General features: G+C 36.7%; 1 protein-coding gene across 2 annotated transcripts in view; it reads left to right on the forward strand.

Moving 5' to 3' along the window:
- The first annotated feature begins 314 nt into the window (after positions 1 to 314).
- Positions 315 to 25,758, forward strand: part of CRIM1 (cysteine rich transmembrane BMP regulator 1) — a 1,124,265-nt gene continuing 1,098,821 nt past the window's right edge. For both annotated transcript variants that reach the window (XM_053711878.1, XM_053711879.1), the window contains exon 1: positions 315 to 1,469. In XM_053711878.1, the coding sequence (XP_053567853.1) occupies positions 1,160 to 1,469 (310 nt within the window). In that variant the 5' untranslated portion in view covers positions 315 to 1,159. The remainder of the gene's footprint in view (positions 1,470 to 25,758) is intronic.

Here is a 25,758-nt window from a genome sequence, read left to right on the forward strand (position 1 = left end):
TAGACTGTGGAAAAAAAAAAAGCATGGGAGGAGGTTAGCAGCTGAATGTTGGTTCTTCAGAGAGTGAAAGAGAGAGGGATACAGGAACTGCTGGGGATACAGAATCTGATACTACAACTGGAATACAGGATCAAGGCGCAAGTTGTACAGTTCACCTACGTTTCATTTGTGGAACGGTTGGGCGGGGCGAAGCAATGAGGAGCTGTCCAATGAGAGTGCCGTGTCAAGCTGAGGGGGCGTTCCCGCCATATGACGTCTCAATATGGGAGGAGTAAAGATGAGCAGCTCGGGCTGCGTTTTTCCGAGAGCGATAAACAAGAGAGGGGAAGAAAAGTAAGAAGAGAGAAGAAAAAAAGGAGCATGACTGACAATCCTTGAGTAGAATCGTTTCCCCTATCGCTAAAAAAGGAATAAATAAAATATATAAAAGGATAAAGAAGTAAAGGATCTATCAACCCTCTTGCCTTTTTTTATTATTATTATTATATATTTGTATTGCTTTTTTTATTTTTATGGAGAAGCTCTAAAAAAAGGCTCTGATTGAACAGGGAGAAAAATAATCACCAGTACAGGAATTTCTTTCTGTTTCAAATTAAATTGTAAGAGAGGAAGAAGACAGAGAACTTTGATCGAGAGATCCAAGTACAGAAAAGATATTTCCAAGCAGCGGATTTAAAAGCCTGGAGAATCGGATATAAATATATTATTTGGTTTCCTATAAAGAATTACTGGGAGAAGTTTACGTGAACCTGAACTGGAAAGAAACTTTTTTTTTTGTGTAAATTATATTTTGGTGGCTTTTTTTCCTTTTACAGTGATCTTTTAAATAGGAGATCCTGCAGTGTGCATTGGGTTATTCAGTCTAGTTTGACTGTATCCCATCTCTGCTTCTTCTGTATGTTGGGTGCTTGTTGGCAAATGAACTAAAAAAAAAAAAGTTTGGATAAAGTATTAACCGTAAAGGATTTTTTTTTTCTTTTACATTTTCCTTCTGATCAGATCTACACTTTCCACATCTTGCTGGAATATAAAATATGAAATTGTATTGATATAATATTATTTTTGATATATCTATACTATTGGTGTGACTATACTTGACCGTGTTCTTGTTATTTGATTCTTCTTGTTGGTCATCGTGGCTGTTGGATTGGGAAGAAGGATGTACCTGCCAGGGAAGTTTATGCCCGCCTGGCAGCTGGTGGTGGTAGGTTTGATGATGCTGCCACTCTTTAGCAGGGCTTTGGTTTGCTTACCCTGTGATGAATCCAAATGCGAGGAGCCTAAGAACTGCCCGGGGAGTATAGTTCTGGGTATCTGCGGTTGCTGCTTTACATGTGCCCGGCAGAAGAATGAGAGCTGTGGAGGAGTCTATGGGCTGTATGGAGCGTGTGACCGGGGTCTACGCTGTGTTATCCGCCCACCACTCAATGGTGACTCCATCACTGAGTATGAAGTGGGTGTTTGTGAAGGTATAGTACACTAATAACTGTTATTCATTAATCACCATTAACAAAATACAATGGGCCTCAGAAGATGCATTTATAACCAAGTTTCCTCTGCCATTTAGGGAAGCAGAAAACAACCTTTCAGTAATATAGGTTATTGATGTGAAATACTTTCCAATGTGGGTATCACACCATGCCAATATGCATGGCTTTTATTTTATGATGTGATGTATAGTAAAATATACTGCAGGCAATATACAATGAAAGAAAGAAATAATTGCAATTAATATGTTGTTACCTACTGTAATGCAGAAAGTGTGCACATGAGAAAATATGCACAATTAATAATGGGATTGTTTGTTGTGCTGTTCTGCTGACATTGTGCCAATGCAGGCACGCAGTAAAAGCTACTGCCAAATGCCTTGCAGTGTAGTATTGTGGTGACTGATTTAGTAGTTTGATCAAGGATTCTTCTCTCAATCCTTTTAGCCAATAATTACAAAAGCTGAAGCAAAGAAACAAACAAACAAATTATTAATTAAAAAAATAAATACAGTTGTTAATTGTAAGCTCTCCTGATCAATGACCTAACCCTTTTTTAACTATTTAAATATTGTCATATTCTTAAAAAATGTGGATAATTTTCGTGGATAATGCTTTTTTTAAATAAAGATTAATAATTCAAATTTGCGTGATCCCATGGGTAGATATGATATCCGGTGTCCAGTAAATTGGGTTGAGAGATTGAATACCAAAATATTCAATATAGTCCATTTATCTTTTGACATACAACATGCATTAAGGCTCTTTGGGTGATGTGTATAGTTGAGGAGTGATGTAGATACTTGCCACTTAATTTCCAAGGATGTTTTTCTCAGGGGATCTGGGTCAGTTTCAAATTGGTGAAAATTTCTTGTACTTTGCTGTAGATGGGTAATCCAAGTCTATGAAAAGAAGTTTCTTAATTACTAGTGTAAGGGAACATAACTCTGCCAAACATTCTTGACCTACTAAGAAAATTCACACCATTTATCCAAAATACCAGCAGTCTTCATTTAGCTTATTCTAGTTACAAAGGTAGGATACCCCTACAAAAATAGAAGGAATGACAGATGTGTGTTTGCTTACCATGGTAACTGCTTTCAACCTCATCCTATTCGCTTGGGATACTATGCATTTTTATGAATCATCTCTGATTGTCAGATACTAGGACTTCTGGCTGCCAAAGAGGAGGCAATATTACACTCATAATTTAAGAATAAAACTACATGTTGAGTTATTTTATAGTTGTTACTGTGTTTTAATTTCAAATGAACATTTGTGCCCTAAACCTATGAGCTGTAATGAATAAAGTGAATTATTTGAAGAGTTTGGGAAACCACTCTGGTTTCTATACCTGTATTTCACTTTGGAGACATATATTACAGACTTTTATCATTGAGTTCCATGGGAACATTATAGAGATTTTACTTTTTTATAGAGGAAAACAGTTATCTTAGTAAAAACAATGTCGGTGTGAAACTACTGTGCTTCACCTTGGGAGAACTTCAATAGATATTTGATCCTGTCAGGGTGACATTTATAGAGATACTTTCCACAAGGCAGGTAGAAAATGAACATATTATCTTGGGGGGGTTAAGTATATTCTCTCTCTGCATCTGTAATCTTTGCAAGGTTTTGACAGTTGATTCTTTCCAAGAGCAGATTTATTTATTTTTTATAAAGGATTACAAATGTCATGCCAGTCTAGAAATTCAGCTTTTGGCAAAACCACATAAAACAAAATGTGTTAGATATGCCATGGACCGAGTACATTCCTAAAAATACAGTATAAAAAAATCATGTAAGAGTCAGAAATAAAAGACTCTGCTATAAATGCAGTTTTCATCTGCCATTGCCTCAATGCTTTATCCAGGTATATCATGCAAAACCATCATCAAATCATCCAGTGATGCAAGAGGGACACACTGGGAAATAATATAACCTGAACTGGTTTTCAATAACGGATTTCATTTCAAAATATCTTTTGCTTTAATGATACATTTTCAGCTCCATGCAGAGTCTGTAAAGATTACACCTTTGCAAAGAAAGGAAAGAGGAATTAGTTGATGCTATCTAAACTCAAATCATTTCAAGGCCAGCGCTTCTTGTATTTTAGTAGAGGAAGTCTCCTGAGGCGCTCTAAGTCACAGGCAGATGTTTAATGCTGAATTTGACTGCCTTTATACTGGATCTCCTCCCCATTGATCTATCAGACTTAAGTCAATTTCAGAATGCGGTAGATAGAACAAAATGCATTGTGTAACCCAATGCTGAATATCATTAACCATCCTGAAAGCTATGCACCTGATATGAATGCATCTAATAACATTACTTCAGTTTAATCTCTTCTTTTACATGTGTCAATCTAATAACAGTGTTTAGCAAATTGCCTGTATTGATCCAGTTATAATACCTATTGGAAAAGAAGAATGTAGCTTATATTACTGTATATATTAAAGGGATCTGTTGCTTGAATTTTGGAATGCAGTCAGTGCATTGCTAACACTTACTGTAAAGCATGTGGAGCTAAACTATTTAGATTGAAGCTACCATTAAGAATACTGTTAAAGAAATATTGTACTCAATTTGTTTCTATTATGCAATATATCTTCATGACAAAATGTTAAAGGGGCAGTCTACTTAAAAAAAATGTTATTATTTAAAAAGATAGATAATCCATTTATTACCCAATCCCCAGTTTTGCATATCCTACACTGTGAAATTAATACACTTATTACCTCTGTGATTACCTTGTGTCTAAGGGGCATATTTATCAATCTCTGTATCTTGTCCACCTGCTCTGAGGCAGCGGACAGAAATCAACCTGATCGAATATGATCAGGTTGATTGACACCCCCCTGCTAGCGGATGATTGGCTGCAAATCTGCAGGGGGTGGCATTGCACCAGCAGTTCACAAGAACTTTTGGTGCAATGATAAATGCCGACAGCATATGCTGTCAGCATTTATCGATGTGCGGTGGACATGATACGCTACTTTCGTATCATTCTGCTCGCACATTGATAATTATTATTATTATTGGTTATTTGTAGAGCGCCAACAGATTCCGCAGCGCTATAAACAAAGGGGGAGTACAACAAAACAATAATAGGGATCAAATAGGTAGAGGGCCCTGCCAAGAGTCGCACTGTTGTAGTCAGCTCTTAAGAAGGTGATCTGCAAATCGCTGGACTCTTAGGCTTACATGCTAAAGGGGTTCAGGGTATAGTGATGGAGGAGAGGAACTGGTATAAAGAAAGGTTCGTGTAGGTTGTATGCATCGCTGAACAGTGGAGTCTTTAGGGAGCGCTTGAAGCTTTCAAAACTAGGGGAGAGTCTTGTGGAGCGAGGCAGAGAGTTCCACAAGATGGGAGCCAGTCTGGAGAAGTCCTGATAAATATGCCCCTAAACCTCTGCAGATTACCCCCTTATCTCAGTACTTTTGACAGACATGTATTTTAGCCAATCAGTGTTGACTCCTAAATATTATCTATATGACACACATGTTGCTCTGTAAGCTGTGAAAAACAGTAAAAATCTATGAGGCGGGTTTCAATGGTTTAGAAATCAGTTTGAGCCTACCTAGGTTTAGCTTTCAAAAAATAATTTAAAGAGAACAAAGCAAATCTGATGATAAAAGTAAATTGGAAAGTTGTTTAAAATTGCATGCCCTATCTGAATCATGAAAGTTTAATTTTGACTAGACTGCCCCTTTAAGTAAAAGCTATTACAAAAGGAAACTTAACAGGAAATAAATGTTTGTGTACAACTGATATCTATTGGTCATTGGCTAGTATGGATAATTTCCAGAAACCCCCCAAAGTACCCTAAACATTATGACGTATTTCTCTTAAAGGGGCATAAAAGTGCAATTTATTAGAGTATTGTTTATTGCACTATTGCATGTGTGTGTCTGTGAAAAGGGCATTTGTATGGGCATTGCCCTTAAAAGGGCATTCAACTCTTTTGCTGCCCATCCCTAATGTAAAAAACCCCAACAATTAAAAAATTAAACCTAAGTTTAAATTAAGCTAAAATTAGAAAGAAAAAAAAATCTAATATTACAGAAAATAAAAATACAAAAGTACCAAAGTTTAAAAAATTAAACCTAATACCTATGAAAATAAAAAAGCCCCCCCAAAATAAAAAACACCCCCTAATCTAAGAATAAACTATCAATAGCCCTTAAAAGGGCCTTTTTGTAGGGCATTGCCCTAGGTTTAACAGCTTTTTAAAGAATTAAACATACTAAGACCCCCTAACAGTAAAACCCCCCACCCACCCAAAATATAAAACCTAACACTAAAAAACCTAAACTATCCATTGCCCTGAAAGGGGCATTTGTATGGGCATTCAGCTCTTTTGCTGCCCATCTCTAGTCTAAAAAACCCCAAAATTAAAAAAAAAAAAAAAAAAAAAACACTAAAGCCCCAAATAGATACTCACGGGTCCTGAAGTCCGGCAGAGAAGGTCCTCTTCCATGCGGTGAAGTCTTCTTTCAAGTGGCCGACATCTTCCAAGTGTAGGTGTTAATACTTTGTGTGGGAGGTTCGTTTTTTGTTATACTTCGTGCGGGCGGTGTTTTTTTTTATTGTAATGCTCCGTTTGCCTTCGCTGCATCCCAGTGGATTCCTGAAAATGGCAGGGTGGCTTACGCTGCATCCCGGTGGATTCTTTCACCACCCTGCCATTTTCAGAATCCACCTGGATGCGCTGCCAACATTCCATTGAGGATGCGTGCGCAACTGCCGACGGCGACGGACATTACAAATGCAATTATTGTATAGCTATTAATATAACAATGTTGGTTGTGCAAATCTAGGGAATGGGTAGTAAAGGCATTATCTATCTTTTTAAACAATAGCAATTTTTGTGTTGACTGTCCCTTTAAGTTTTATAAAACATACAGAACTGACAAAAAGAGAAAACACAATTACACATCATAATCAAGCAATCATAACAATATAGAACTTGATACAATAGGACATTGAAATGTTATCAATACGATATTAAGTGATTTCATATAGTTTAGAAGTAAAAAACAAAATATCAGCACAAGGAGCCATTTAAAGTTAAAGTGAAGGTACAAATACTTACCTTTTATTCTGGAAGCCTCTCCAGCGCTTCCCCCGCCCGTCGCAAGCCTCTTCATACGTCACCAATGACGAACCCAGCTTCCTCCAATAACGGCTTCCTCCCCAAAGCAAATATTGACTGAGGGGAAGCCGTGATAGCCAGCTTCGTCATTGGTGACGTACGAAGAGACTTGCAACGGGCGGATGAAGCACTGGAGCGGCTTCTAGAATAAAAGGTATTTGTACAAAAACGGGGACATTTTGTCCTCCTGTTTTTAATAGTATTTTTAAAAACAGGGCACTGATTCATCAAAGTTTACCTTCACTTTAAAAAAAATAGTCTCCAATTGTTTTTCTATTATCAAATTTGCTTTATTCTCATTGTATTCTTTGGTAAAGAGCTTTGTGCACATATCTAGGGCACTGTATGGCAGCATACGTTCACAATTGCTGTCATATGGTACTCTGGACACGTGCATGGTCCTGAGTCTACTTACCTGCTTTTCAACAATGGATACTAAGGAAAGAAAGTAAATTTGCTAAAATAAATAAATCAACACATTTTTTTCTTCCTTTTTTTTAAAAAAGTGTCCAGTTTACTTTTTTAAACATTTTTTTTTCTTCCAAATTTGCTTAGTTCCCATAATATTTGTGTTAAAGAGATTCCTAGGTAGGCATCTTGAATCACTACTTGGCAGCAAATAGTAATGGATAACATTCTTGCAAAACTGCTGCCATATAGCGCTAGAGAAATGGGCCGGCTCCTAATCATACATCTCTGCTTTTCAAAAAAAGATACAAAAAGAACAAAGACAATTTGATACTAGAAGTAAATTAGAAAGTTGTTTAAAATCATATGATCTATATGAATCGTGAAAGAAAGAAAAAATAGGGGTTTTTTTGCCCCTTTAAACTTCAATGCCCCTTCATGCCCCTTTAAACTTCAAATAGGAATATGACAGATTAATTTTTCCTGCTGCTTCATATATGCAGTTCCATATCTGTTTTATCTATTGCTATCAGCAACATGGTACATTGCATACTTAATCAGTATATATTTGCATTCCTGATGTTAATTGAAAGGAGTAGTTTACATCAATCATGTAATATTGACAGTTATAGCATTATTTATATTACAAGTGGTAATCAATTACTTTATATAATGGAAGTTATTCATGAAGGGCAAGTGAGACAAATGTCTCAAGTTTACTTTTGTAGTTTATATTCTTTATTAAATATAACTTTACCCCCCAAATGTTGATAAATACTCTTTAGAATAGTAAAATGAATAAGGTTCTCTCACTGTATGTCTCATTGTCTTTCATTGCTTTGCAAACATAAAGGTTGTTTCTATGGAGGGTACAGTTACTTTCAATGCAGACTTTTTTTTTTTCTTTTCTTTTTTGTGCAGAAAACTAAACAATTAAAGTCATTCAAGGTTATCACAAGCTGCTAATAAATTATTCACTGGCTGAAGTGGGGAATAACATAAGGAGATGCTTTTTGATGGGAGATTCACTTTAGGATCCTTTGTTATCATGTTAAATTAACCCTTTCACTGCCTGTGAGGCTCCAGTGTGTGTGGGTATACATATAAATATATATATATATACAGTGTTCTCAACAGAAAATTTACAAAGAAATAACCAGACATTAGAAGTGGCTGGTAATTGCTACCGCAAGTTCACGGTAGCAATTAGCGCTCTAAAAATTAAACAGAGGTCTGACCTCTGGTTAATTTTCAAAATAACCCCCTATTGCACCCAAAATATAGTATTTTTTTTTTTTATTAAAAAAACAACAAACAGCACAAAAAAGCAGTTTTTAGGGGTTTAAAGTTGGCTGGTCTGGGGTGTAAATATATATGTATACACATATAAACACATACATATATATATGTATATAAGCACATAACATATATATTTAAAATTGCTTTCCAATCACTGTGCGACTTACCACCTTTTCTGCAATATTTTTAATGCCATGTCTCACAGCATGAGATCAAGGCTCCAATTGGAGCCTACGGAAGCGCACTCAATTGAGCGCAGTGCTTCCATGCAATGCGAACGTGAGGTTGCGTTCACATTGCGGGCCACTTAAAATACCAGTGCACAATTGGGTGCACTGGTATTACCAGTGGAGCGCAAATATCGCGCTTTCAAAAGCACAATTTTGCGCTCCACTCGTAATATAGCCCAAAATGTTTCATTATGTGTAGTAAAAAAACGAATGTACTTTCATCGTCCCCCCTACCTGTTTTTCCTGTAGTTATTGTTCCACTGTCCATAAGAGGATTGAGGCTATCTTCCCTGCAATATACTATGCAATGATTGTTTGATTAGTTTATTTACATCTGTCCTTACTGGTCACAGCAAAGGAGATCAAATATACAGTACTCAGGGTTTTTCTATGGATAATGTCCCTTTAAATAGATCCTTTATAATGCTTAGCTTAATTGCTGATGTATACTAATGCACATATAAAAAGGACTTTAATATTTCCAACCATATCATATTGGCTGTTAGTTGTAGTGCTGTATTGGTATATTAAAACCAAATTATTAAACTGGGAAATAGTGTGGATATATTGTATTATACTGGGAAATATATTTGAATATTTTTGATGAACCATCATATAAACCTACAAAGCTTTATTCAACACCAAATAATTGAATATCAGTGTTATACACAATAAAAAAAACTGCCATGTATAAAATACACAGGTACAATTGAAATTCCATTGGCTGCTTAGCAACCTTTTTAGTTTGTTATAGTCAAAACACTATTGATTGTAGCGGAAATTAAAGCAAATAAGCATTAGAGAACGTATGCTGCTGCACGTATTGACCTTATTCCCTGATGAATTACAGATAGTTTGTACTGCTGTGTCTGTATAAATATTTTAAAATAAAATAAAAAAAAAATATTTAAAATCTTGCTAGGAGTATTTAGGATCACATGTTTAAAGGGATATTAAACCCAATGTTTTTCTTCCATGATTTAGAACAGTGGTCTCAAGGTACAGGCCCTGGGGCCATATGGGGCCCCCAAGATAATTTCATGTGGCCCTCTCTTGTTTTATTTTAGGGTTCTAAGAGGTGTAACTAGTTGATGTTCTAAATAGGCACTCAAAAGATAAATATAAAGACAAGAGTCCAATGTAGACTCCCACCATGCACTGCTTGGGTAAATGTTACTTTTGACATTGTTATACAGTTCTAGAATGATCACTTTACTTGGCACTCACAAGATAAATATAGACAACTGTGTATGTCTGTTGTGGGCTACAACTCCCACCATGCACTACTACTTGGGTACATGTCACTTCCAGTTCCTAGTTTATCTAGTACTTACTCAGTTCAAGCGGCCCCCATGAGCACAGGACACTTGACCAGCGGCCCCCAGATACATTGAGTTTGATACCCCTGATTTAGAAAGAGCATGCAATTTTAAACAACTTTCTAATTTACTTATATTATCTCATTTGCTTCATTCTCTTGATATCCTTTGCTAGAAAGCATATCTAGATAGGCTCAGAAGCTGCTGATTCGTGGCTGCACATATATGCCTTGTGTGATTGGCTCACCCATGTGCATTGCTATTTCTTTAACAAAGGATATCTAAAGAATAAAGCAAACTAGATAACACAAGTAAATTGGAATGTTGTTTAAAATTGTATTCTCTATCTAAAGCATGAAAGAATAAATTTGGGTATAATTTTCCTTAAGTTAAAAAATATTAAACACTTTCCATAATGAAATATTTATATTTATTTTAAACTTATGCTCAAAAATCAAGGTTGATTAAAACACATCTAGATGATTTTTTTAGATACCAGCTTACTGAACCCAAGTAGCATTTTCTGGGTCAAGCAAATAGCTACTCATTTAATTTATTGTACATCTTTTTGTTCCTATTGCCTTTTTCATGATGGGTAGGGATAGAGAGTATACAAGAGGTTACTTATTGTTCCATATTCTATATGTTTTAAACTAGTAACGTATTGTGATCTCTTATAATACTGACCGAAATCTGGCGTAATTCCTGCTTTGGTCGGTTTGTGAAAGAAGCTTGATTGATTTGATCATCACACCAGGAGCTTGCACACAGACACACTTCCTCTTTCTTTGTATTTCAAGAGCTTCCAGTGATGTGGCTGTAAGAAACTGAATTTTTATTGCTCCTTATGGAAAGAAAGAGTGATTGTATGAGTAATCAACTGAATATGAAAGAAAAAAAAATAATAGATATTTTATAGTATTTTTCTTGGTGTTGAACAGTGGTTGGCAGCACCGAGCCCTAGAGATTCAAATGGGATATAGCAATCAAATATTTGTAACATAAAAGTTGATATGATGACTGAAGAAAAATCCATAAATGTTATTTTATTTCTGTAAACCACAAACCAATCCAGTGAACATCCCATAATGTCAATGGGAAGCACAGGTATTGGAATGCACTTCAAGAGAACATATTCTTTATAGGGTTGCTAGTACAGTGCAGAGTTACTGGATTGAATTTTTTTTTTTATCCATGTCATTTCTATAACCTGGGAAACAGTCTGAATACATGGATAAAAATAATACATTTAATGTATGTATATTTTACAGTCTTCCCAGGTAATACCATAACTGTCTCTCATAAAATATTAACTAACCTGTTCAGAATTTGTTTAAGCAATAGCTTAGGGAGTTTAAAAGGTTTTTTTCTCTGTGAGCTAAACAGAAGCTGGTCTTAAAACACAATGCTCAACAAAACAAATCAGTCATTTAATGAGGAATACGCTCATACTTTTCCACACAGTTAGATGTCATTAATTATTATTGTGAAAGCACCCTTTATAGAATGGCAAAGCTGCCTATAAGTTCTGGTAACAAAATAACTTAATTAAAAGGCAATTATATTTAGGTTTGAAAGCTTCTCTCTATAACTATATTTTGGATTAATTGTTGGAAAAAGAGTAAAACAGTACAAGTGATTGTTATGGGTTGCTCTTTGGTGCCCCTTTAAGAGATGCCCACATTGGATATCAGATCAGACCCCATTACCTGCAACCCCTATCTGTAATTTGTTTATATTTGACCTCAGATTAGACCCATAATTCTTTCTGACAGTTAAAAGCTAACATGATACCCATGGCCCTGATACCTTATCAGTTAAATCCCAACATCAAACCTCTAATCAGACCCATGGTCTTGAAGCTTCTTCTAGTGATATGCTCATATCAAACTTTAGATTTGACCTATGGCTCTGAAGTCTCTGTCCGTTAAATACTGACATTAGTTCTGAAGCCCCTGCTGATTATAAGGCACATGGTCCTAAAGTCCATGTTAGTCAAATACCAACATCAGACCTCAGATCAGACCCATAGCTCTGAAGCCGCTGAGAGTTATATGTTCAGATCAGACCCATGGTCCTGTAGCCCCTTCCAGTGTTATGCACATATAAGACCTCAGACCAGATGCACGGCCTTGAAGCCCCTGCAGGTTATATGTCCCTTTCAGACCTTAGTGCAGACCCATGGTCCTAAATTGCATGTTTATTAAATACAAACATCAGATCTCAGATCAGACTCATAACCCTGAAGCCCGTGCCGTTGATATGCCCATCTCCGACCCATGGTCCTAAAGTCTCTGCCAGTTATATGCTAACATTAAACCTCAATATACCCATAATCCTGAAGGCCCTGCCAGTGATATGCCCAAATCAGACCCATGGTCATAAAGTCCCTGCCAGTTATATGCTAACATTAAACCTCAGTATACCCATAATCCTGAAGCCCGTGCCATTGATATGCCCAGATCAGACCCATGGTCCTAAAATCCCTGCCAGTTATATGCCAACATTAAACCTCAATATACCCATAATCCTGAAGGCCCTGCCAGTGATATGCCCAAATCAGACCCATGGTCCTAAAGTCCCTGCCAGTTATATGCCAACATTAAACCTCAGTATACCCATAATCCTGAAGGCCCTGCCAGTGATATGCCCAAATCAGACCCATGGTCCTAAAGTCCCTGCCAGTAATATGCCAACATTAAACCTCAGTATACCCATAATCCTGAAGGCCCTGCCAGTGATATGCCCAGATCAGACCCATGGTCCTAAAGTCCATGCCAGTAATATGCCAACATTAAACCTCAGTATACCCATAATCCTGAAGGCCCTGCCAGTGATATGCCCAGATCAGACCCATGGTCCTAAAGTCCATGCCAGTTATATGCCAACATTAAACCTCAATATACCGATAATCCTGAATGCTCATCCAATCATATTCCCAGATCAGACCCATTGTCCTAAAGTCCCTGCCTGTTATATGCCAACATTAAACCTCAATATACCAATAATCCTGAAGGCCCAGCCAATCATATGCCCAGATCAGACCCATGGTCCTGAAGTCCCTGACATTTATATGCCAGGATTAAGCCTCAGTTCAGACCCATAGTTCTGAAGCTCCTCTCAGGTAAATGCCATCATCAGACCTAGGAGCACAATCATTGTCTTGAATCCTCTGTCAGCCTTACTCTGCACCAGACCAGACCTCAATTACATTTTCTAGCATGTTTTACATATATTTTACTAGACAGACAACTGAAATATCAGATTGTTGTGTTTACTACTTGCAACCTGGCAACTCAATTACACTTTCATGTGTAGGTTTCTTGTATACAAATATGTCCCTATCAGTACAATAGGCTTCTGTGCATACAGACAAATGCTGTAAAAACTGTGAATCGGAATCACTTTATTGTGTAATACCAAGCACAACAACTTACTAATAAACATTGTAAACAGCTCTTTTAACAGACCTGAACCTTCTTTTTTTATTTTATAGATGTTTATTTAGTATTGTTAGATACAGTAAGAATACAATATTAATAGATACAGAATAGTTGGTAATTCTGATTACTTATTAAAGAGTAAGGCAATGTGATAGCACTGTTATATTTTGATGTTTAAATTTCTTAATTTGTCATACATTAAAACTGTATCATGTTATTACACTGTATTTGTGAAATAATATAAAATTCTCCCGGTCTTGCCATTAGAATAAAAGCAAACAATTTAAAAAAAAAAAAAAAAAAGTATGTTGATGCTTTACATTTTGGACAAATCTTAGGTACATGTAACAATCACATTTTTCCCATAATATCTTTATTACATAAAGTCTAAAGAAAAGTTGTTATACGCTTCTGTAGTTGCTATGGCAACACATGCTGTTAGCTTATGAATAACCTTCAGTAAGATCAATGCAAGATGAATTATCAGGGACTTAAGAAATACTGACTAGTTTATGTCTGTCTGTCTTATCTATCTATCTATCTATCTATCTATCTATCTATCTATCTATCGCCATCTGTAAAGGTGAGAGCATGCATATTTAGGCACACATTTTGCAGCCCCTTGTACCTAATTTTTTTGCTGTTAGGACGATTATACCTTTAAAAAGAAAAAAAGAAAACAGCATTAAATTTTGTCACACAAACCTCACACCACACAACAAGAGCTCCATTACGTTTTATAGGAGACATTTCGCCATTCGCAGGAGCTGCCCCTTTTTGTAATATAATTTGACAAGGGTAGCCCCTGAAAGGGTCGGTGTCAGAGACCCTGTCAGAACTGTCAAAATTTAGATAATTGATTGGGCCCATAGTCATTAATAAGCATTCCTGTTGCCCAAACAAATAACATATTATTGCACTATGATATCCCTTTAAAATAAATACATAAATACATGCTTAATTTATTATTTATGTATTTACAGTAATCATTTTATCAATCAAATTATAAATACTATAATAATTAAACAGTTTTTTGTTTTCAGCTTTTGCTCTATCTAGTTGTGTTTTGTCATTGCGTACTGTTGCTTCGCTTTTAACATTTGAGGCTGCTTCAAGTCTGGATATTGTAGACAGAGGTTTTGCATTGCAGAGCAACTGAATTTTCAACCGAAATAATGCAACCGACCCCTGGTAACCACCAGGGATATAAAAAAGTCAACTCTGTTTATTTTTGTCCAGTTTGGAGATCACAAGAAGAAAATGGTAGAGTTCATTTCTAAACTCGCGTTCTTCTAGCGCTGAACTAAAAGTTGTTATTTTTTTTTGTCTTCTCAAACTGACAGCTTCATAAAAGACATTCTTTTCTTTGTCCAGTTTACCCATTGCTGTGCAAGCAAACTCTTTGGTGGCAGATGTATTTGAACAAAAGTAGGAACTCAATTCAGTCCATTAGTTGATAAAAAAAAAAACTATCATAGCATTGTGACTTGAATCAGAAATTTTCATCTCATTAATCATTGCATTTCTTGTTTTAATTCTTTTTATCATTTTCTTTCTTGTCTAAAACATTTCCAACTAATTAGTATTAAATGACAGAAATTTTCTAGTTTATAGTATAAAAAACAAAACTCTTTGCAATATGATTTAAAGCAGGGATCGACAAATCGGTTTAAAATTTAGGTGCCAATAAAAATATACTTTTAAAAGCCAGACAGTGGTATTTGCATATAGATATATGGAGTATCACCCAAAAAGTTAGGAGCCAGTTGTAAAATTCTAGGAGTAAGTGACTCCCTGGCACCTGGGTTTGTCGAGGCCTGCTTTAAAGGATCTTTAGTATCAGAAAATTAGATTATAAAGATGAACTGGCATAATATAAAATATATGTTTCAAGATATATTAAAGGGACACAAAAATATTTTGTTGCATCTAACAGAGGGCATTTTAGAATGTGTTTTTTTTAGTAGATGTTCTACATTCTAAAACTAATACATAAAGTATAGTTATTATATCTATGGAAAGGATTAAACTTTAGAGATTGTTTTATATACCAATGAGGAACTGGTAACAAGCAATACAATAAATTGATTCAGCAGGGAATTAATAACAATGTACATCAAATTATTAATGGTGATCAGAAAATTGATAATAAAAAAAGTGAGGTTAAAGGGACAGGGAACCCCAAAATGTTCTTTCATGATTTGGATAGAACATACAATGGTAGAATATGTGCAATTTTTTTTTCAACAAGGGATACCAAGAGAACGAACCACATTTGAAAATAGAAGTGAATTTAAGAGTCTTAAAATGACATTCTCTATCTGAATCATGCAAGCTTAAAGTGATGGTAAACTTTTCCTTTTTTACTTACAATATTTGTAATAATAAACTAAAAGATGGGGTCTTTCATTCATGAAAGGCTTTGGAAACGCTTAATTGTTTTTATTATTTACCCTTTCATGTTTCCCTATATGTCGCTGTTCCTCCGCCTGTAAAGGATACTCTATTTACTACTTCACTGACGATTCAGGCGGTAGCCAATCTTATTTTTAATTTGAAAAATATCTTTATGTGCTGTAAGTTTCTATCTGAATTTGTAACTAAAGGTAACAACAATACTATATATATATATTTGGTGTCAGTGTTTATTTTGTGTCAGTATTCTCTGGAGAACCAGAGCTTTTATTATGAATTTAAAGAGACAGCATACACCAATTTTCATATAACTGCATGTAATAGACACTACTATAAAGAAGAATATACACAGATAATGATATAAAAATCCAGTATAAAACTGTTTAAAAACTTACTTAGAAGCTCCCAATTTAGCACTGTTGATGAGGTTAGGCTTTTCCCATTCTCCCAGTCACTAGGAGGCAAATAGGCAAATTTTATAACCTGCAAATTTTGCCAGCCAAATAGCTGATCAAAGCAATTTGCAGCATTTTTTTATACCTATGTTACAGAATTTACTTTTTGGCCTCTCTAGGGACAAAGCACAATTTTTGAACAAAAGCAAGATGTGTTTAAAGGGATATGAAAAACAAAACATTTATTTTGTGTTTCAGACAGAGCATACAATTTAAAAAATAAAAAAAAAGGTTTCCCCAATTTACTTTTGTTATGAAATTTGTTTCATTCTCATGGTATTCTTAGGTGAAGGGATACCTAGGTAGGAGTTTGGAGCGCTGCATGGCAGGAAATAGTGCTGTCATCTAGTGCTCTTGCAAACGGATAACATTCCTGCAAAACTGTTGCCATAGAGCACTCCAGACACGTGCACACTCTTGAGCTTTTTTTCAACAAAAGATTTCCAAGACAACAAAGCAAATTTTATAATAAAAGTAAATGAGAAAGTTGACCCTTTAAGGTACCTTTTAAATTTGCCAGTCCTTTTCTTTTGTGGAATTCAATATGTCAATATGTAACTGTACTTAGATGTTTGCCTTCTGCAACTACTGAAGAAAGTGTTTATCGTCAATAACTTTTTTAACCCTTTGAGAGCTAATGACGGCTCTGAGCCATCACAGAGTTTCCCACTCTGGTGCTAATGACGGCTCAGATGACGGAGATCTAGGGGCTCCCACCCGCTCCTACCCCGGTGATCTTGTCTATAGAGTGACAGGCATCGCCGGGGCTTCCCGTTTTGCGTGGTGACGTCACGCGCAATAACGTGATATCACCGCGCAACTTTATTTATACTTAACAATGTTAAGTATAGGAGCAGGGAGTATGCTGCTTAGAAGCCTGTATCTCAGGCATCTAAGCAGCTACAGACCCCCAAGACCCACCATTTTAAAAGTAATCGCCTAACCTTTCCAATAGTGTACGTTGGAAAAAAAAGTAAAAAAAAAATTGTTCCAAAAAATAAAAAAACATTAAAAAAATCTTAGCACCCAGGTGGGAAAGTGCTTAGCACTCAAAGGGTTAACAGATGTATAAATTTATAAGATATATATTCATACTGGGAACTTAGTATTTTGGTTATTCATGAACTGAAATTGAAGCTCTGTGTAGACTGAGCTTGTAAACAATTAAAGGGACATTAAATACTAAATACATTTAAAAAGCATTTTATAAACATAGTATTGAGGTAATCCTCTACCTCATGGGTGCGGCCATTTTGAAATCTAGCTTTCACTGCATTACAGTGCTGATGTGCAGCTACTCTTCCTCAGATGTCTGCAGTGAAATCAAGGTTCTAGAATGGCAGCACCCATATAATTAGAGGGAATTGCATACTGTTTATATTATTCTGGTCTTCAATATATACCCTTATGCTTCCTTATGTAAAGAGAAAATAAAAGCATATTTCATTATCCATTTTGTCCACTCTTCCTGAAAATAGTTTTTTTCCCCCAGTTCTGAAAAATGAAAGAGCGCATGGCAGTCTTTACAAGCTTTAAGGGATCAGAACCCAACATTCTTCTTTCATGATTTAGATAGAACATACAATTTTAACCAACTTTCTATTTTACTTCTATTATCAGTTTTTCTTCATTCTCTTGGTAACGTTTCTTGAAAAGCAGGGACATAAGCTTAGGAGCCAGACCATTTCTGGAGCAATGTATGGCAGCAGTTTTACAAGAATGTTATCCATTTGCACTATTTACTGTCAAGTAGTGCTCCATATGTAGGCTGACCATATTGCCGCTTTAAAAAGGGACACATATGAAAAATACATATGTCAGGACTGTTTAAAGAAATGGTTTGGAATAATGTTCCATTATGAGAACCCTGCCTTATGTATTTTTCATATGTGTCCCTTTTTAAAGCGGCAATATGGTCAGCCTATCCATATGCCTATCTAGGTATCTCTTCAACACATAATATAAAGGAAATTTTATAATAGAAGTAAATTGAAAACTTTTTCAAATCGTATTCTCTGTCTGAATCACAAAAGAAAATTTTGGGGTTTTATATCACCTCATTTTCAGTTTTTTATTTATTATTTTTGCTGAAGCCAAACAATAGGGATTTTGTAAACACAATGACAGTGGCAGCCCTGTCTACTTCAGAGGCAATGCTGTGTTGGCGCCTCCCATAAGGAAAGTGGTGGGCGGAGTTTGACCATTGAAAAACAATTGCAGCAAAAAATGTGATTCTGTTTTAATAATGTTCAGACTCTGCTGATACATTTATCTGTGGTAAGACTGCAAAAAAATGTTATAATTGCAAAGTGTTTACTGTACCTTTATTAAGTTTTGAGTTTAATGTTTGTCTTTCAAATGCCCTAAATATTAAAGTGATGGTAAACTCCCCTTTTTGAATAATCAAAGCCGGAATGTTAATGGTATTTTAGATAGCGTTTAATTTATCAGTTGTATAGAAGATGTGTGTTATAACTAACTTTTTAATGTAGGGCTGAAATTCAAATACCCCTCGCTCTGGCTGGCCACTTACAAACGAGTTTTGTTTTTTGTGAGTTAATGGTTTGAACTGTTCTCCAATCAGAGCTCTAGCCGTACGGCACTCACCCAGTAGATAGAGCACTGATTGGAGAACAGTTCAAACTGCTAGCTTACCAAAAAAAATACTTTTGAAGTGGGCGGCCTTAGCGCAGGGTATTGGCATTGCAGCGCAACATTTAAATGTACGTGTTTTTTTTTTTGCTATGGCTGCCAATTATAAAAGTGTTTTGTTTTTAATACTGAAATTGTTATAATATTTATAGAATACCATATTACTGGAACATTTTATGAGACTATATATTTTATTGATGATTTCATAAAAAAGAAGGATAATTTGTACAAAAATTGATTTGCTAAATTGGATTATTGCATGTGAAAAATGTAAGACGGGAGTATATATTGTACTTTAGTGAAGCTGATTTACAGCTAATAACTTAAAGCAATTATTAGTAAATTGCAACTCATTCAAAGCAATTTGACATTTTACATTATCTGAAAATCAATATAACACATATTTTTGCTGTTTTTAGCACTGCCAAAAATCTTCTCGAGGCATTTTTATTGCCAAATTTGTTCTGTCTTTTTGCATAATGAATGTTGATCTTGTACTATTTTTCTATTTCAATACATCATTTAGACTGCAATTATAATTAATGCAATCTAGCAGGCTTCCTGCATAATTATTGATTAAGAATTTGATACAGTTCAGGCCAAAGAATCAAAAAAATATATTTCTTATTTCAACACAAATAGGTTTTTCCTTTTTTTTTTTTTTTTTTTTTTTAAATATCTTGAAAAAAATGAGTTGTTTTTTTTTTTGCTTAGAAAATATCTCTAACAGTGATAAATGATATTTTTGTAGTTTTATAGTAGCAATATTTCATTGTTATCTTTAGCATGTATTAGGGTAGTATATGACAAAAAACAAAAGCAAAACTGTATTCATGTTTTGCAGTCTATTCTTTACTGCAGCAGAAAAGTGGAATTCAATATATTTTACTTATCATTGCATAAGTCAGAAAGGTAATGAGATCTGCCATTTAAAAGGACATTACTCAAAAAAAAGGCATGCAAAAGATCATCGAATTAATCTAGGACCAAGAGGAGTAATTTCTCTTTCTACCAAGCCATGTCACAGGCCAAGAACAAAGAAATAAAAAAAGAAAAGTGCTGTTTGATGCAATAAGCGAGCACTTTAAAGATAGATTATGCAAAATGTCTCCACAACTCTAATTCCTAGCCTAGAAATGTGATTATCTATCTCACCAAAAGGGCATCAGAGACAATTATAGTGCTCAAATGATGTCTTTTGTATGTGTAAAATCTGTGCAGACAGATGGTGTTTCAAAGGTACAGTATCTACTTGATGTTTGATAGACAGAGACACTACATACTGGATTTTCTTTCCACATAGAATGCAAATAGATTTTCCTTTTTTTTTTTTTTGGCCTAGTTAAAATATTAAAGGGACAGTCTACAAAAGAATTATTATTGTTGTAAAAGATAGATACTCCCTTTATTACCCATTCCCCAGTTTTGCATAACCATCACAGTTATATTAATATACTTTTTACCTCTGTGATTACCTTGTATCTAAGCAAACTTCTGACAGCCCCTGATCACAATGACATTTTATTTATTATCTATTGACTTGCATTTAGTACTGTGTTGTGCTAACTCTTAAAGTTATCTATATGGCCCACATGAACTAGCAGTCAACTATTGTGATAAGCAAATAAAAAAGCAAGTGATAAGAGGCTGTCTGTAGTGGCTTAAAACAGGCAGAAATTTAGAGGTTTAAATGTTATAAATTATATTAATATATCAATGTTGGTTGTGCAAAGCTGGGGAATGGGTAGTAAAGGCGTTATCTATCATTTTAAACAGTGTAGACTGTCCCTTTAAATAATGTTGGTATTAGAAAAAAAATTGACTATCTTATCTTATCTTATTAAAACCTAACTTTCATATATATTCACTAAAATTAGCCACTTAAAAGAACATAAAACTATTTTGTACCTGCATAATATGAGTAGAAACAATTGTCATTTTGTTAGTAACATTTGTTTTGCAGTTCAGGGACATACCATACCATTGGGCATAAGTTAATGTGTTTATACAATGATTAAAAAAAGTGTAGAATGTAGCAGTATTAGTCTGGAGTATTTCTCCAACATTGGTGTGTCCGGTCCACGGCGTCATCCTTACTTGTGGGAATATCTCTTCCCCAACAGGAAATGGCAAAGAGTCCCAGCAAAGCTGGCCATATAGTCCCTCCTAGGCTCCGCCCACCCCCAGTCATTCTCTTTGCCGTTGCACAGGCAACATCTCCACGGAGATGGTTAAGAGTATGTGGTGTTTAGTTGTAGTTTTTTTATTCTACTATCAAGAGTTTGTTATTTTAAAATAGTGCTGGTATGTACTATTTACTCTGAAACAGAAAAAGATGAAGATTTCTGTTTGTGAGAGGAAGATGATTTTAGCAGACAGTAACTAAAATCGATTGCTGTTTCCACATAAGACTGTTGAGATGAAGTTGGGGGAAACAGTTAGCAGACTTTTCTGCTTAAGGTATGACTAGCCATATTTCTAACAAGACTGTGTAATGCTGGAAGGCTGTCATTTCCCCTCATGGGGACCGGTAAGCCATTTTCTTAGTCTCAAACAGAATAAAGGGCTTAATATGGGCTATACAACTGGTAGACACTTTTATGGGCAAAATCGATTGCTTTATTTGGACATTTTATACATGTTTATGCTGATAATTCACACTTATAAACTTGGGGAACGTTTTTATAACGTCAGGCACTAGGTTAGACCACCTTTCCAGTCAGGAAGGGCCTTCCCAGTTGTAGGCTGAGCCCTCATTTTCGCGCCATTACTGCACAGTTTGTTTTTGAGAGCAAGACATGCAGATGCATGTGTAAGGACCTGAAAGTAGTTGGAAAAGTTCCTAGAAGGCGTCATTTGGTATAGTATTCCCCTCTGGGCTTGGTAAAGTCACAGCAAAGGCTGTAGCTGGGACTGTATAGGGGTTAAATCTGTAACCGGCTCCGGTTAAAGCTCTGAAAATTGGTGTGCAATACCTTTAATGCTTTAAGACACTGTGGTGAAATTTTGGTAAATTTTGAACAATTCCTTCATATTTTTTCACATATTCAGTAATAAAGTGTGCTCTGTTTAAAATTTAAAGAGACAGTAACGGTTTTGTTTTAAAACGGTTTTTGTGTTTTTATTGACAAGTTTAAGCCTGTTTAACATGTCTGTGCCTTCAGATAAGCTATGTTCTATATGTATGAAAGTCAATGTGTCTCCCCCTTCAAAATTGTGTGATAATTGTGCCATAGCGTCCAAACAATGTAAGGACAGTACTGTCACAGATAATGAAGTTGCCCAAGATGATTCATCAGATGAAGGGAGTAGACATGGTTCTACATCATCTCCTTCTGTGTCTATACCAGTTTTGCCCACGCAGGAGGCCCCTAGTACTTCTAGCGTGCCAATGCTTATTACCATGCAACAATTGACGGCTGTAATGGATAACTCCATAGCAAATATTTTATCCAAAATGCCTGCATATCAGAGAAAGCGCGATTGCTCTGTTTTAAACACTGAAGAGCAGGAGGGCGCTGATGATAATTGTTCTGTCATACCCTCACACCAATCTGAAGGGGCCATGAGGGAGGTTTAGTCAGATGGGGAAATTTCAGATTCAGGAAAAATTTCTCAACAGGCTGATGTTGTGACATTTAAATTTAAATTGGAACATCTCCGCGCACTGCTTAAGGAGGTGTTATCTACTCTGGATGATTGTGACAACTTGTCATTCCAGAAAAAATTATGCAAGATGGACAAGTTCCTAGAGGTTCCGGTGCACCCCCGACGCTTTTCCTATACCCAAGCGGGTGGCGGACATAGTGAATAAGGAGTGGGAGAAGCCCGGCATACCTTTTGTTCCCCCTCCTATATTTAAGAAATTATTTCCTATGGTCGACCCCCAGAAAGGACTTATGGCAGACAGTCCCTAAGGTCGAGGGGGCAGTTTCTACTCTAAACAAGCGCACTACTATTCCTATCGAGGATAATTGTGCTTTCAAAGATCCTATGGCTAAAAAATTGGAGGGTTTGCTTTAAAAAGATTTTTGTACAGCAAGGTTACCTTCTACAACCCATTTCGTGCATTGTTCCTGTCACTACAGCAGCGTGGTTCTGGTTCGAGGAACTAGAAAAGTCGCTCAGTAGAGAGACTCCATATGAGGAGGTTATGGACAGAGTTTACGCACTTAAGTTGGCTAACTCTTTTTATTTAGATTGCCGCTTTGCAATTAGCTAGATTAGCGGCAAAAAATTCAGGGTTTGCAATTGTGGCGCGCAGAGCGCTTTGGCTAAAGTCTTGGTCAGCGGATGTATCATCCAAAACAAAATTGCTTAACATCCCCTTCAAGGGTAAAACTCTCTTTGGACCAGAATTGAAAGAGATTATCTCAGACCATCACTGGGGGAAAGGGCCACGCCCTCCACAAGATAGGCCTTTCAAGGCCAAGAATAAGTCTAATTTTCGTTCCTTTCGTAATTTCAGGAATGGACCGGCCTCTAATTCTGCATCCTCTAAGCAAGAGGGTAACGCCTCACAGTCCAAACCAGCCTGGAAACCGATGCAAGGCTGGAACAAGGGTAAGCAGGCCAAGAAGCCTGCTACCGCTAACAAAACCGCATGAAGGAGTAGCCCCCGATCCGGGACCGGATCTAGTGGGGGGCAGACTTTACTCTCTTTGCTCTGGCTTGGGCAAGAGATGTTCAGGATCCTGGACGCGTAGAAATAGTTTCTCAGGGTTATCTTCTGGAATTCAAGGAACTACCCCCAAGGGGAAGGTTCCACATGTCTCACTTATCCTCAAACCAAATAAAGAGACAGGCGTTCTTACATTGTGTAGAAGACCTGTTAAAGAATGGGAGTGATACACCCAGTTCCAATGACGGAACAAGGAATGGGATTTTACTCAAATCTGTTCGTAGTTCCCAAAAAAGAGGGAACCTTCAGACCAATTCTGGATTTAAAGATCCTAAACAAATTTCTCAGGGTACCATCGTTCAAAATGGAAACCATTCATACGATTCTACCCACTATCCAGGAAGGTCAATTTATGACTACAGTGGATCTAAAAGATGCGTACCTACATATTCCTATCCACAAAGAACATCATCAGTTCCTAAGGTTCGCCTTTCTGGACAAACATTACCAGTTTGTGGCCCTCCCATTCGGATTAGCCACTGCTCCAAGGATTTTCACAAAGGTACTTGGGTCCCTTCTAGCGGTTCTAAGACCGAGGGGCATTGGCAGTAGTACCATACTTGGACGACATTCTAATAACAAGCGTCGTCCCTTTCAAAAGCAAAGGCTCATACAGACATCGTTCTGGCCTTTCTCAGATCTCATGGATGGAAGGTGAACATAGAAAAAAGTTCTCTGTCTCCGTCAACAAGAGTTCCCTTCTTGGGAACAATAATAGATTCCTTAGAAATGAGGATTTTTCTGACAGATGTCAGAAAGTCAAAACTTCTAAGCGCTTGTCAAGTTCTTCATTCTGTTCCACGTCCTTCCATAGCTCAGTGCATGGAAGTAGTAGGGTTTGATGGTTGCAGCAATGGACATAGTTCCTTTTGCGCAAATTCACCTAAGACCATTACAACTGTGCATGCTGAAACAGTGGGAATGGGGACTATACAGACTTGTCTCCAGTGATTCAAGTAGATCAGAAGACCAGAGATTCACTCCGTTGGTGGCTAACCCTGGACCACCTATCCCAGGGAATGAGCTTCCGCAGACCAGAGTGGGTCATTGTCACGATTGTCTCTTCTCCCGATAAACATTCTGGAACTAAGAACGATATTCAATGCTCTCAGGGCTTGGCCTCAGCTTGCAAAAGGCCAGATTCATAAGATTCCAATCAGACAACATGACGACTGTTGCGTATATCAATCATCAGGGGGGGAACAAGGAGTTCCCTGGCGATGAAAGAAGTGACCAAAATAATACAATGGGCGGAGGATCACTCCTGCCATCTATCTGCGATCCACATCCCAGTGTGGAAAACTGGGAAGCGGATTATCTGAGTCGTCAGACATTCCATCCGGGGGAGTGGGAACTCCACCCGGAGATCATTGCCCAGTTGACTCAATTATGGGGCATTCCAGACATGGATCTGATGGCGTCTTGTCAGAACTTCAAGGTTCCTTGCTACGGGTCCAGATCCAGGGATCCAAAGGCGACTCTAGTGGATGCACTAGTAGCACCTTGGACCTTCAACCTAGCTTATGTGTTTCCACCGTTTCCTCTCATTCCCAGGCTGGTAGCCAGGATCAAACAGGGAGAGGGCCTCTGTGATCTTGATAGCTCCTGCGTGGCCACGCAGGACTTGGTATGCAGACCTGGTGAATATGTCATCGGTTCCACCATGGAAGCTACCTTTGAGACAGGACCTTCTTGTTCAGGGTCCATTCGAACATCCAAATCTGGTCTCCCTCCTGCTGACGGCTTGGAGATTGAACGCTTGATTCTATCAAAGCGTGGGTTTTTCAGATTCTGTGATAGATACTCTGGTTCAGGCCAGAAAACCGGTAACTAGAAAGATTTACCATAAAATATGGAAAAGATATATCTGCCTGGTGTGAATCCAAGGGATTCCCATGGAATAGATACAAATTCCTAAGATTCTTTCCTTTCTGCAAGAAGGTTTGGATAAAGGATTATCTGCGAGTTCTCTAAAGGGACAGATTTCTGCTTTATCTGTCTTATTACACAAACGACTGGCAGCTGTGCCAGATGTTCAAGCATTTGTTCAGGCTCTGGTTAGGATCAAGCCTGTTTACAGACCTTTGACTCCTCCCTTGAGTTTAAATCTAGTTCTTTCAGTTCTTCAAGGGGTTCCGTTTGAACCTCTACATTCCATAGATATTAAGTTGTTATCTTGGAAAGTTTTGTTTTTGGTTGCTATTTCTTCTGCT

The sequence above is a fragment of the Bombina bombina genome, chromosome 4 (assembly GCF_027579735.1).
Source record: "Bombina bombina isolate aBomBom1 chromosome 4, aBomBom1.pri, whole genome shotgun sequence".
In the NCBI taxonomy this organism is placed as follows: Eukaryota; Metazoa; Chordata; class Amphibia; order Anura; family Bombinatoridae; genus Bombina; species Bombina bombina.